This window comes from Oncorhynchus kisutch, linkage group LG21 (assembly GCF_002021735.2).
Source record: "Oncorhynchus kisutch isolate 150728-3 linkage group LG21, Okis_V2, whole genome shotgun sequence".
Taxonomy (NCBI): domain Eukaryota; kingdom Metazoa; phylum Chordata; class Actinopteri; order Salmoniformes; family Salmonidae; genus Oncorhynchus; species Oncorhynchus kisutch.
This window is the reverse complement of record NC_034194.2, coordinates 39622160-39634659: the sequence shown is the minus strand read 5'-3', so window position 1 is coordinate 39634659 and position 12500 is coordinate 39622160. Positions and strand designations below refer to the sequence as shown.

At 48.2% G+C, this 12500-nt stretch overlaps 1 protein-coding gene across 1 annotated transcript in view; it reads right to left on the bottom strand.

The window, feature by feature from the left end:
* LOC109880261 (signal-induced proliferation-associated 1-like protein 1) overlaps nucleotides 1-12500 on the bottom strand; it is a 76648-nt gene that overhangs the window by 26276 nt on the left and 37872 nt on the right. Inside the window, 5 exon segments of the mRNA XM_074933775.1 lie at nucleotides 8095-8228; nucleotides 8915-9058; nucleotides 11404-11688; nucleotides 11976-12082; nucleotides 12198-12365. Coding sequence (XP_074789876.1) covers nucleotides 8095-8228; nucleotides 8915-9058; nucleotides 11404-11688; nucleotides 11976-12082; nucleotides 12198-12365 — 838 coding nt within the window.

The window sequence follows — 12500 nt, the reverse complement described above, 5'->3', positions numbered from 1 at the left end:
AGTTTTCTGCAGTTATTGCTGTGCGTGTGTGTGTGTGTGTGTGTGTGTGTGTGTGTGTGTGTGTGTGTGTGTGTGTGTGTGTGTGTGTGTATAAATAAACAAGTCCATATAATGTAATTGTCCAGGTGTTACACAACAGCCACACAGCAATAGACAGAACAGGCAATTAGTGAGCAACGAACCCAGGGGGGACACGGCTATGTGGGGTGGTTTGTGTGTGTGTGAGAGAAAGAGAGGGGATAAAGTAGGGGAGATAATGCAGAGAGCAGAGAAAACAGAGAGGGACTGTAGAGATTATGATGATGAACAGTAGAAAACAGAGAGGGACTGTAGAGATGATGATGATGAACAGTAGAAAACAGAGAGCGACTGTAGATGATGATGAACAGTAGAAAACAGAGAGGGACTGTAGAGATGATGAACAGAGAGAGACTGTAGAGATGATGATGATGACGATGATGAAGAACAGAGAGGGACTGTAGAGATGATGATGATGAAGAACAGAAAGGGACTGTAGAGGTGATGATGAAGAAACAGTAGAAAACAGAGAGGGACTGTAGAGATGATGATGATGAACAGTAGAAAACAGAGGGACTGTAGAGATGATGAAGAACAGAGAGGGACTGTAGAGGTGATGATGAAGAACAGTAGAAAACAGAGAGGGACTGTAGAGATGATGATGATGAACAGTAGAAAACAAAGGGACTGTAGAGATGAAGAACAGAGAGGGACTGTAGAGATGATGATGATGAACAGTAGAAAACAAAGGGACTGTAGAGATGATGAACAGAGAGGGACTGTAGAGATGATGATGATGAACAGTAGAAAACAAAGTGACTGTAGAGATGATGAACAGAGAGGGACTGTAGAGATGATGATGATGAACAGTAGAAAACAAAGGGACTGTAGAGATGATGATGAAGAGAGAAAAAAGAGAGGGACTGTAAGAGCTGATGATGATGAACAGAGAGGGACTGTAGAGCTGATGATGATGATGAACAGAGAGGGACTGTAGAGATGATGAAGAACAGTAGAAGTGTCATAACAGCAGTCCATGGTAAACAGAGAATGATTTCAACCATATTTCACCCCTCAGCAGTTGTCTTCTGTGCAGTCTGCCTTCTCTCTAACGAGTGTGTGTTTCTCCATGTGTCTCTGTGTGTGTCTCTGTATCTGTGTGTGTGTGTGTCTCTCTTCGTGTGTTGTGTGTGTCTCTGTATGTCTCCGTGTGTGTGTGTGGCCGTGGTTTCCGTCCCTTTATGGTGTGACCATGACTGATGTTTTTTCAGGATGGAGGAGAGGAGGGGTCAAGAGGTCAGAGAAGAGGCTGAGAGAGATTGAGGGGTCAAGAGTTCAGAGAAGAGGATGAGAGAGATTGAGGGGTCGAGAGGTCAGAGAATAGGATGAGAGAGATTGAGGGGTCAAGAGGTCAGAGAAGTAGAGAGAAGAGGATGAGAGAGATTGAGTGGTGCTTGGCTGAACTGGACTGGCCAGCACTGGGCTGAAATCTTCAGAATGACATATACAACTGATTACAGGATCCCTGTGGCTTTACACTGGACTGGGTTTATACTGGACTGGGTTATACTGGACTGGGTTATACTGGGTTATACTGGACTGGGTTATACTGGACTGGGTTATACAGGGTTATACTGGACTGGGTTATACTGGGTTATACTGGGTTATACTGGACTGGGTTATACTGGGTTATACTGGACTGGGTTATACTGGACTGGGTTATACTGGGTTATACTGGACTGGGTTATACTGGGTTATACTGGGTTATACTGGCCTGGGTTATACTGGCCTGGGTTATACTGGGTTATACTGGCCTGGGTTATACTGGGTTATACTGGACTGGGTTATACTGGGTTATACTGGACTGGGTTATACTGGACTGGGTTTATACTGGGTTACTGGGTTATACCTGGACTGGGTTATACTGGGTTATACTGGACTGGGTTATACTGGACTGGGTTATACTGGACTGGGTTATACTGGACTGGGTTACACTGGACTGGGTTATACTGGACTGGGTTATACTGGACTGGGTTATACTGGGTTAAACTGGACTGGGTTATACTGGACTGGGTTACACTGGACTGGGTTATACTGGACTGGGTTATACTGGACTGGGTTACACTGGACTGGGTACACTGGACTGGGTTACACTGGACTGGGTTACACTGGACTGGGTTATATTGGACTGGGTTATACTGGGTTACACTGGACTGGGTTACACTGGACTGGGTTATACTGGGTTATACTGGACTGGGTTATACTGGACTGGGTTACACTGGACTGGGTTACACTGGGTTGGGTTATACTGGACTGGGTTATACTGGGTTACACTGGACTGGGTTATACTGGACTGGGTTATACTGGACTGGGTTATACTGGACTGGGTTGGACTGGGTTACACTGGACTGGGTTACACTGGACTGGGTTACACTGGACTGGGTTACACTGGGTTACACTGGACTGGGTTACACTGGACTGGGTTATACTGGGTTACACTGGACTGGGTTATACTGGGTTATACTGGACTGGGTTATACTGGGTTACACTGGACTGGGTTACACTGGACTGGGTTATACTGGACTGGGTTACACTGGACTGGGTTATACTGGACTGGGTTACACTGGGTTGGTTTATACTGGACTGGGTTATACTGGGTTACACTGGACTGGGTTATACTGGACTGGGTTGGGTATACTGGACTGGGTTATACTGGACTAGGTTACACTGGACTAGGTTATACTGGGTTGGGTTCTACTGGACTAGGTTACACTGGACTAGGTTATACTGGGTTGGGTTCTACTGGACTGGGTTATACTGGACTGGGTTACACTGGACTGGGTTACACTGGACTGGGTTACACTGGACTGGGTTATACTGGACTGGGTTACACTGGACTGGGTTATACTGGACTGGGTTATACTGGACTGGGTTACACTGGACTGGGTTACACTGGGTTATACTGGACTGGGTTATTATGGACTGGGTTGCACTGGACTTGGTTACACTGGACTGGGTTGGGTTATACTGGACTGGGTAATACTGGGTTATACTGGACTGGGTAATACTGGGTTACACTGGACTGGGTTGGGTTTATACTGGACTGGGTTATACTGGACTGGGTTGGGTTCTACTGGTTATACACCCCTCCAAATTGGTGGATTCGGCTGTTTCAGCCACACCCGTTGCTGACGAGCACACAGCCATGCAATCTCCATAGACAAACACTGACAATAGAATGGCCTGTACTGAAGAGCTCAGTGACATTCAACGCGGCATCGTCATAGGATGCCACCTTTCCAACAAGTCAGTTCATCAAATTTCTGCCCCCGGTGAACTGTAAGTGCTGTTATTGTGAAGTGAAAACGCCGAGGAGCAACAACGGCTCAGCGGTGAAGTGGTAGGCCACACAAGCTCACAGAACTGGACCTGTACTCGGTTACAACACTCACTACCCGAGTTCCAAACTGCCTCTGGAAGCAACATCAGCACAAGAACTGTTTGTCGGGAGCTTCATGAAATGGGTTTCCATGGCCAAGCCTAAGATCACCACGTGCAATGCCAAGTGTCGTCTGGAGTGGTGTAAAGCTCGCAGCCATTGGATTCTGGAGCCGTGGAAACTCGCTCTCTGGAGTGATGAATCACGCTTCACCATCTGGCAGTACGACAATCGAATCTGGGATTGTCGGATGCCAAGAAAATGCTACCTGCCCCAATGCAACTGTAAAGTTTGGTGGAGTAGGAATAATGGTCTGGGGCTGTTTTTCATGGTTAGGGCCCCTTAGTTCCAGTGAAGGGAAATCTTAACGCTACAGCATACAATGACATTCTAGATGATTCGGTGCTTCCAACTTTGAGGCAACAGTTTGGGGAAGGCCCTTTCCTGTTTCAACATGACAATGCCCCCATGCACAAAGCGAGGTCCATACAGAAATGGTTTGTTGAGATCAGTGAGGAAGAACTTGACTAGCCTGCACAGAGCCCTGACCTCAACCACATCGGACATCGTTGGGATGAATTGGAACGCAGACTATGAGCCAGACCTAATCGCCCATCATCAGTGCTCGACCTCACTAATGCTCTTGTGACTGAATGGAACAAGTCCCCGCAGCAATGTTCCAACATTTAGTGGAAAGCCTTCCCAGAAGAGTTGAGGCTGTTATAGCAGCAAAGGGGGGGGACCAACTCCATATTAATGCCCATGATTATGCAATGAGATGTTAGACGAGCAGGTGTCCACATACTTTTGGTCATGTAGTGTATATCTGTGTGGCGTTTCGTAGACGAGGTAATCTGATTTGACATTGCTGAAGAGACATTCAAAATGGGGTTTTAACAGTACCTGTGGCTCTTAGAAGTGTGTATATGTGTGTGTATATATACTGTATGTGTGTGTGTGTGTGTGTGTGTGTGTGTGTGTATATATATATATATATATATATATATATATATATATGTATACATATGTGTTTATATATGTGTGTGTGTGTGTGTGTGTGTGTGTGTGTGTGTGTGTGTGTGTGTGTTTGTATGTAGGTGTGTGTATATATGTGTGTGTGTGTGTATATGTGTTTGTATGTAGGTGTGTGTATGTGTGTTTGTATGTAGGTGTGTGTATATATATATATATATATATATATGTGTGTGTGTGTGTGTGTGTGTATATGTGTTTGTATGTAGGTGTGTGTATGTGTGTTTGTATGTAGGTGTGTGTATAAATGTGTGTGTGTGTGTGTGTGTGTGTGTGTATGTGTGTTTGTATGTAGGTGTGTGTATATATATGTGTGTGTGTGTGTGTTCTGACAGGAGGAAGAGGGGTATGGCTGAAGTGTAGGGCTGTCAGTGCTGTCAAAGCCAACAGCCGTTTCATACAGGAAGAGCCATGGGGGAGCTTCCTGTCACCCACAGCAGCAGGTACGCACACATTATATAATATGTGACAGAGAGGAGGCTCTCTCTCTCTCTGTGTGTGTCTGTGTGTTTAGGAGTAGGCGTGTGTGTGTTTAGGTGTGTGTGTGTGTCTTTAGGAGTAGTTGTGTGTTTAGGAGTAGGTGTGTTTGTGTTTAGGTGTGTGTTTGTGTTTAGGTGTGTGTGTGTAGGAGTAGTTGTGTGTGTGTATGAGTAGTTGTGTGTTTAGGAGTAGGTGTGTGTGTGTTTAGGAGTAGGTGTGTGTGTGTTTAGGAGTAGGTGTGTGTGTCTTTAGGAGTAGGTGTGTGTGTGTTTATGAGTAGGTGTGTGTTTAGGTGTGTGTGTGTGTTTGTTTGTTTAGGAGTAGGTGTGTGTTTAGGAGTAGGTGTGTGTTTAGGAGTAGGTGTGTTTAGGAGTAGGTGTGTGTTTAGGAGTAGGTGTGTGTTTAGGAGTAGGTGCCTTTAGGAGTAGGTGCCTTTAGGAGTAGGTGTGTGTTTAGGAGTAAGTGCCTTTAGGAGTAGGTGTGTGTTAGGAGTAGGTGTGTGTTTAGGAGTAGGTGTGTGTTTAGGAGTAGGTGTGTGTTTAGGAGTAGGTGTGTGTTTAGGAGTAGGTGTGTGTTTAGGAGTAGGTGCCTTTAGGAGTAGGTGTGTGTTTAGGAGTAGGTGTGTGTGTGTGTTTAGGAGTAGGTGTGTCTTTAGGAGTAGGTGTGTGTGTGTGTGTGTTTGTTTAGGAGTAGGTGTGTGTTTAGGAGTAGGTGTGTCTTTAGGAGTAGGTGTGTCTTTAGGAGTAGGTGTGTGTTTAGGAGTAGGTGTGTCTTTAGGAGTAGGTGTGTCTTTAGGAGTAGGTGTGTTTAGGAGTAGGTGTGTGTTTAGGAGTAGGTGTGTGTTTAGGAGTAGGTGTGTCTTTAGGAGTAGGTGTGTTTAGGAGTAGGTGTGTCTTTAGGAGTAGGTGTCTTTAGGAGTAGGTGTGTCTTTAGGAGTAGGTGTGTGTTTAGTACAAGGTTTGTGTTCAGGAGTAGGTGTGTGTTAGGAGTAGGTGTGTGTTTAGGAGTAGGTGTGTGTGTGTTTAGGAGTAGGTGTGTCTTTAGGAGTAGGTGTGTGTTTAGGAGTAGGTGTGTCTTTAGGAGTAGGTGTGTCTTTAGGAGTAGGTGTGTCTTTAGGAGTAGGTGTGTGTTTAGGAGTAGCTGTGTGTTTAGGAGTAGCTGTCTCTTTAGGAGTAGGTGTGTGTTTAGGAGTAGGTGTGTGTTTAGGAGTAGGTGTGTGTTTAGGAGTAGGTGTGTGTTTAGGAGTAGGTGTGTGTTTAGGAGTAGGTGTGTGTTTAGGAGTAGGTGTGTGTTTAGGAGTAGGTGTGTGTTTAGGAGTAGGTGTATCTTTAGGAGTAGGTGTGTCTTTAGGAGTAGGTGTGTCTTTAGGAGTAGGTGTGTCTTTAGGAGTAGGTGTGTGTTTAGGAGTAGGTGTGTGTTTAGGAGTAGGTGTGTCTTTAGGAGTAGGTGTGTCTTTAGGAGTAGGTGTGTGTTTAGGAGTAGGTGTGTGTTTAGGAGTAGGTGTGTCTTTAGGAGTAGCTGTGTGTTTAGGAGTAGCTGTGTGTTTAGGAGTAGCTGTGTGTTTAGGAGTAGGTGTCTCTTTAGGAGTAGGTGTGTGTTTAGGAGTAGGTGTGTGTTTAGGAGTAGGTGTATCTTTAGGAGTAGGTGTGTCTTTAGGAGTAGGTTGTGTCTTTAGGAGTAGGTGTGTCTTTAGGAGTAGGTGTGTCTTTAGGAGTAGGTGTGTGTGTGTGTTTAGGAGTAGGTGTGTCTTTAGGAGTAGGTGTGTGTGTGTTTGTTTAGGAGTAGGTGTGTGTTTAGGAGTAGGTGCCTTTAGGAGTAGGTGTGTGTTTAGGAGTAAGTGCCTTTAGGAGTAGGTGTGTGTTTAGGAGTAAGTGTGTGTTTAGGAGTAGGTGTGTGTTTAGGAGTAGGTGTGTGTTTAGGAGTAGGTGTGTGTTTAGGAGTAGGTGTGTGTTTAGGAGTAGGTGCCTTTAGGAGTAGGTGTGTGTTTAGGAGTAGGTGTGTCTTTAGGAGTAGATGTGTGTGTGTGTGTTTGTTTAGGAGTAGGTGTGTGTTTAGGAGTAGGTGTGTGTTTAGGAGTAGGTGCGTTTAGGAGTAGGTGTGTGTTTAGGAGTAGGTGCCTTTAGGAGTAGGTGTGTGTTTAGGAGTAGGTGTGTGTTTAGGAGTAGGTGTGTGTTTAGGAGTAGGTGTGTGTTTAGGAGTAGGTGTGTTTAGGAGTAGGTGTGTGTTCAGGAGTAGGTGTGTGTTCAGGAGTAGGTGTGTGTTCAGGAGTAGGTGTGTGTTTAGGAGTAGGTGTGTGTTTAGGAGTATGTGTATCTTTAGGAGTAGGTGTATCTTTAGGAGTAGGTGTGTGTTTAGGAGGAGTAGGTGTGTGTTTAGGAGTAGGTGTGTTTAGGAGTAGGTGTGTGTTTAGGAGTAGGTGTATCTTTAGGAGTAGGTGTGTGTATAGGAGCAGGTGTGTGTATAGGAGCAGGTGTGTGTGTGCAGTGAAAGTACTCAACATCTCACAGTAACGTGTTCTACTTTCTTCCGACCAGTGTATGTTTTTTCTGTTATACTATGACATCACTATGGTCCAATATCTTTCTGTTATACTATGACATCACTATGGTCCAATATCTTTCTGTTATACTATGACATCACTATGGTCCAATATCTTTCTGTAATACTATGACATCACTATGGTCCAATATATTTCTGTTATACTATGACATCACTATGGTCCAATATCTTTCTGTTATACTATGACATCACTATGGTCCAATATATTTCTGTAATACTATGACATCACTATGGTCCAATATATTTCTGTTATACTATGACATCACTATGGTCCAATATATTTCTGTTATACTATGACATCACTATGGTCCAATATATTTCTGTAATATTATGACATCACTATGGTCCAATATATTTCTGTTATACTATGACATCACTATGGTCCAATATATTTCTGTTATACTATGACATCACTATATAATGATGGCCAATACTCTGCTTCTTGTCAGTGGTTTGACAGTATGTCTGGACATCACTGCAGACAACAATGTGAATATCTGGGAGTAGGAATAAAGCACTCTTTTCTTTCTATATTAGCAATTCTCTTTCCCATTGGTCAATCTCACCTGTAGAACCTCTGTCGGTCCCGTCCCCTTCCTCCACTCTCGGCCAATTAGGTGTGGACTTGCCACTAGCCCCGCCTTCTCCTACCACTTGTCGCTCTGTAGACAGAGGGGAGTGTTGTCTGTGTTCTCCAAACCTAGAGCACGTACGCACGCACACACACACACAACCAATTGAATAAAAATGTTGGACATGTCGCCGCCCACAGAACATAAAGGCAGATGTCATTTGCTAGGAACACAAACATGTGCTAGCCATATTATAATAACAAAGATAAAGACAATTTCATGTAAAGTACATTCAAAAGGACAGTCATGGGCAGAAGTTGCTTTCCTCTGCATGAACTAATTCATGGGCTACGTGACAAATGGCAGATGGGAGGAGAGAGGAGAGAGAACATTGGGAATAAAGATGCCATTTGCATCTTTATACAATTCATGGACAGAGCCGTGAGGAACTTGACGTCCGGCTTCTCTGTAATGGACACAAGCTGGTCAACAGGCACCACAGCGTTTTCACATGGGAAAAAAAACTAAAAACAATTGTTGGCTATAGTGCTTCATTCCTTTCCAATCATCTCCCATTTCAACATCTTCCTTAACTATTACATAAAGGGCTGTGTTATGTACGCTACAAATCAAATCAAATGTATTTATAAAGCCCTTCGTACATCAGCTGATATCTCAAAGTGCTGTATAGAAACGCAGCCTAAAACCCCAAACAGCAAGCAATGCAGGTGTAGAAGCAAGGTGGCTAGGAAAAAATCCCTAGAAAGGCCAAAACCTAGGAAGAAACCTAGAGAGGAACCAGGCTATCTCTTACCCCTCGGGCATGGACTTCTGAGTCCTCCAATGCTGCGAGGTGTCACTGGAGAAGGAGAGGTTGGACAGGGAAGATCGGTTGTGAGGAGAACGGCCCAGTGCCAGAGAGGAGACCGGAGCATAGTTCTCACTGCCTGGAGACATTCTGGAGGGGTTGAGATAACACAGAATAGACATTAACCCTCTAACCCAGACCCTGACCCAGATCCTAACCAAGACCCTGACCCAGACCCTAACCCAGGTCCTAACCGAGACCCAGATCTTAACCCTGACCGAGACCCTAACCCTGACCCAGATCCTAACCCTGACCATAACCTAGACCCTGACCATAACCCAGATCCTAACCCTGACCCAGATCCTAACCCTGACCCTGACCATAACCCAGACCCTGAACATAACCCAGACCCTGACCCAGATCCTAACCTGGAACCAGATCCGAACCCAAACCCTAACCCAGACCCTGACACTAACCCATACCCTGAACATAACCCAGACCCTAACCTAGACCCTGACCCAGATCCTAACCCTGACCATAAAACAGACCCTGACCCAGATCCTAACCCTGAGCCAGATCCTAACCCAAACCCTAACCCAGACCCTGAACATAACCCAGACCCTAATCCTGACCCTAACCCAGACCCTGACCCAGATCCTAACCCAGACCCCAACCCTGAACATAACCCAGACCCTGATCCTAACCCAGACCCTGGCCATAACCCTGACCCTAACCCAGACCCTAACCTAGACCCTAACCCAAACCCCAACTCAGACCCTAACCTAGACCCTAACCCAAACCCCAACTCAGACCCAGACCCTAACCTAGACCCAGATCTTAAACCTAACCCTGATCCAGATCCTAACCATTACCCAGACCATAACCCAGATCCAAAACCTAACCCAGACACTGATCCTAACCATAACCCAGACCCTAACTCAGACCCTGACCCAGACCCTGACCCAGACCCTGACCATAACCAAGACCCTGAACATGACCCAGATCCTAACCCTGACCCAGACCCTAACCTAGACCCTGACCCAGATCCTAACCATAACCCCGACCTTAACCATAACCCCGACCCTAAACCTGACCATAACCCAGACCCTGACCATAACCGACCCTAACCCAGACCATGAACATAACCCTGACCCTGATCCTAACCCAGACCCTGATCCTAACCCAGACTCTGATCCTAACCCAGACCCTGACCATAACCTAGACCCTGACCATAACCTAGACCCTAACCCAGTGCCAGAGAGGAAACCAGAGCATATTTCTCACTGCCTGGAGACTTTCTGGAGGGGGGGGGGTTATCAGAGGAGAAGAAACATGCCTCTCCCTCTCCCCTACCTCCCTCCCCTTCTCCTCTCCCCTACCTCCCTCCCCTTCTCCTCTCCCCTACCTCCCTCCCCTTCTCCTCTCCCCTACCTCCCTCCCCTTCTCCTCTCCCCTACCTCCCTCCCCTTCTCCTCTCCCCTCCCTCCCTCTCCTCTCCTACCTCCCTCCCTCCCTCCCCTACCTCCTCTCCCCTTCTCCTCTCCCCTACCTCCCTCCCCTTCTCCTCTCCCTCCCCTTCCTCTTCCCTACCTCCCTCCCCTTCTCCTCTCCCCTACCTCCCTCCCCTTCTCCTCTCCCTCCCCTTCTCCTCTCTCCTCCCTCCCCTTCTCCTCTCCCCTCCCTCCCTCCCCTCTCCCCTCTCCTCTCCCCTACCTCCCTCCCCCTCTCCTCTCCCTTACCTACCTACCTCCCTCCCCTTCTCCTCTCCCCTACCTCCCTCCCCTTCTCCTCTCCCCTACCTCCCTCCCCTTCTCCTCACCCCTACCTCCCTCCCCTTCTCCTCTCTCCTCCCTCCCTCCCCCTCTCCTCTCCCTTACCTACCTCCCTCCCCTTCTCCTCTCCCCTACCTCCCTCCCCTTCTCCTCTCCCTCCCCTTCTCCTCTCTCCTCCCTCCCCTTCTCCTCTCCCCTCCCTCCCTCCCCTCTCCCCCTCTCCTCTCCCCTACCTCCCTCCCCCTCTCCTCTCCCCTACCTACCTACCTCCCTCCCCTTCTCCTCTCCCCTACCTCCCTCCCCTTCTCCTCTCCCCTACCTCCCTCCCCTTCTCCTCACCCCTACCTCCCTCCCCTTCTCCTCTCTCCTCCCTCCCTCCCCCTCTCCTCTCCCTTACCTACCTCCCTACCTCCCCTTCTCCTCTCTCCTCCCCCTCTCCCCTACCTCCCTCCCCTTCTCCTCTCTCCTCCCTCCCCTTCTCTTCTCCTCTCCCCTCCCTCCCTCCCCCTACCTCCCTCCCCCTCTCCTCTCCCCTACCTTCCTCCCCCTCTCCTCTCCCTTACCTCCCTCCCTCCCCTTCTCCTCTCCCCTACCTCCCCTTCCGACCTACCCCCCCCCTCCCCTCCCTCCCCTTCTCCTCCCTCCCCTTCCGACCTACCCCCCCCCCCCCCTCCCCTCCCTCCCCTTCTCCTCCCTCCCCTTCCGACCTACCCCCCCCCCTACCTCTTGGTATCCAGCGGCCGTCCATCACTACTAACACTGCGTGGTATAGCAGCGTTTCTCTCTGGGCGTTCAGCAGACAGGGTTTTCCCCCCAGAGCTCCCCAGGCTGACGGCCCGGTTGGGGGTGTGCGGCTGGGGGGAGGCCGTCAGGGACTGCTGGGGGCTACTGGAGGTTCTCTGCCACTTGTTGTCTTTGCTGCGGAACGGGAACTTGTAGTCAAACGAACCACTCTCACCACTCCCCTTATATTCAACCACTGGGATACGGTAGAGCTCAGAGCAACCTCTGTAGAGAGAGAGAGAGAGGGAGAGGGAGAGGGAGGAAGAGCCAGGGGGGAGGAAGAGACAGGGGGAGGAAGAGAGAGAAGGGGAGTTGGAGGAGACAGGGGGAGGAAGAGCCAGGGGGAGGAAGAGCCAGGGGGAGGAAGAGAGAGAAGGGGAGTTGGAGGAGACAGGGGGAGGAAGAGAGAGGAGGGTCAGGTAAGAAGCAGAGGTTAGACTCCACACACATGGTTGACATGATAATGACGACACACACACCATCACCAACCCCTCTGACAAACACACACACACCTGCGTGGCGTAGCGTCTTCGTGCGGGGGTATGATGACCACCCTGACGGTGACCGACGTCCTCAGCAGGTCGATCATCTGCTCGTGGGTCAGAGTCGCCACGGCAACCTTGACGGAATGGTTGATTTTATACCATTATATGGTATCAATAATAATTTACAAACAAAACACACAAGAATGATCCAACGACACAATGAAATCTACAACTTTAAAAATGACATACCTTGCAGATTTCGACCAATCGGCTGCCCTGCCTCAGCCCGGCCTGCCAGGCGTACCCGTACGATTCCACCTCTGCCACGATGCCCTCGTAGTTGACATGGAAACCCAGCTGGCCCAGCCCGTTACGACGTAGTGTCATCTCAGATGTCTCACAACCCTTAGTCAGGTACTGGTGGAGAGAGAGAGAGAGAGAGAGAGAGAGAGAGAAAGAGAAAGAGAAAGAGAGAGAGAAAGAGAGAAAGAGAGAGAAAGAGAAAGAGAAGAGAGAGAGAGAGAGAAGAGAGAGAGAGAGAGAGAGAGAGAA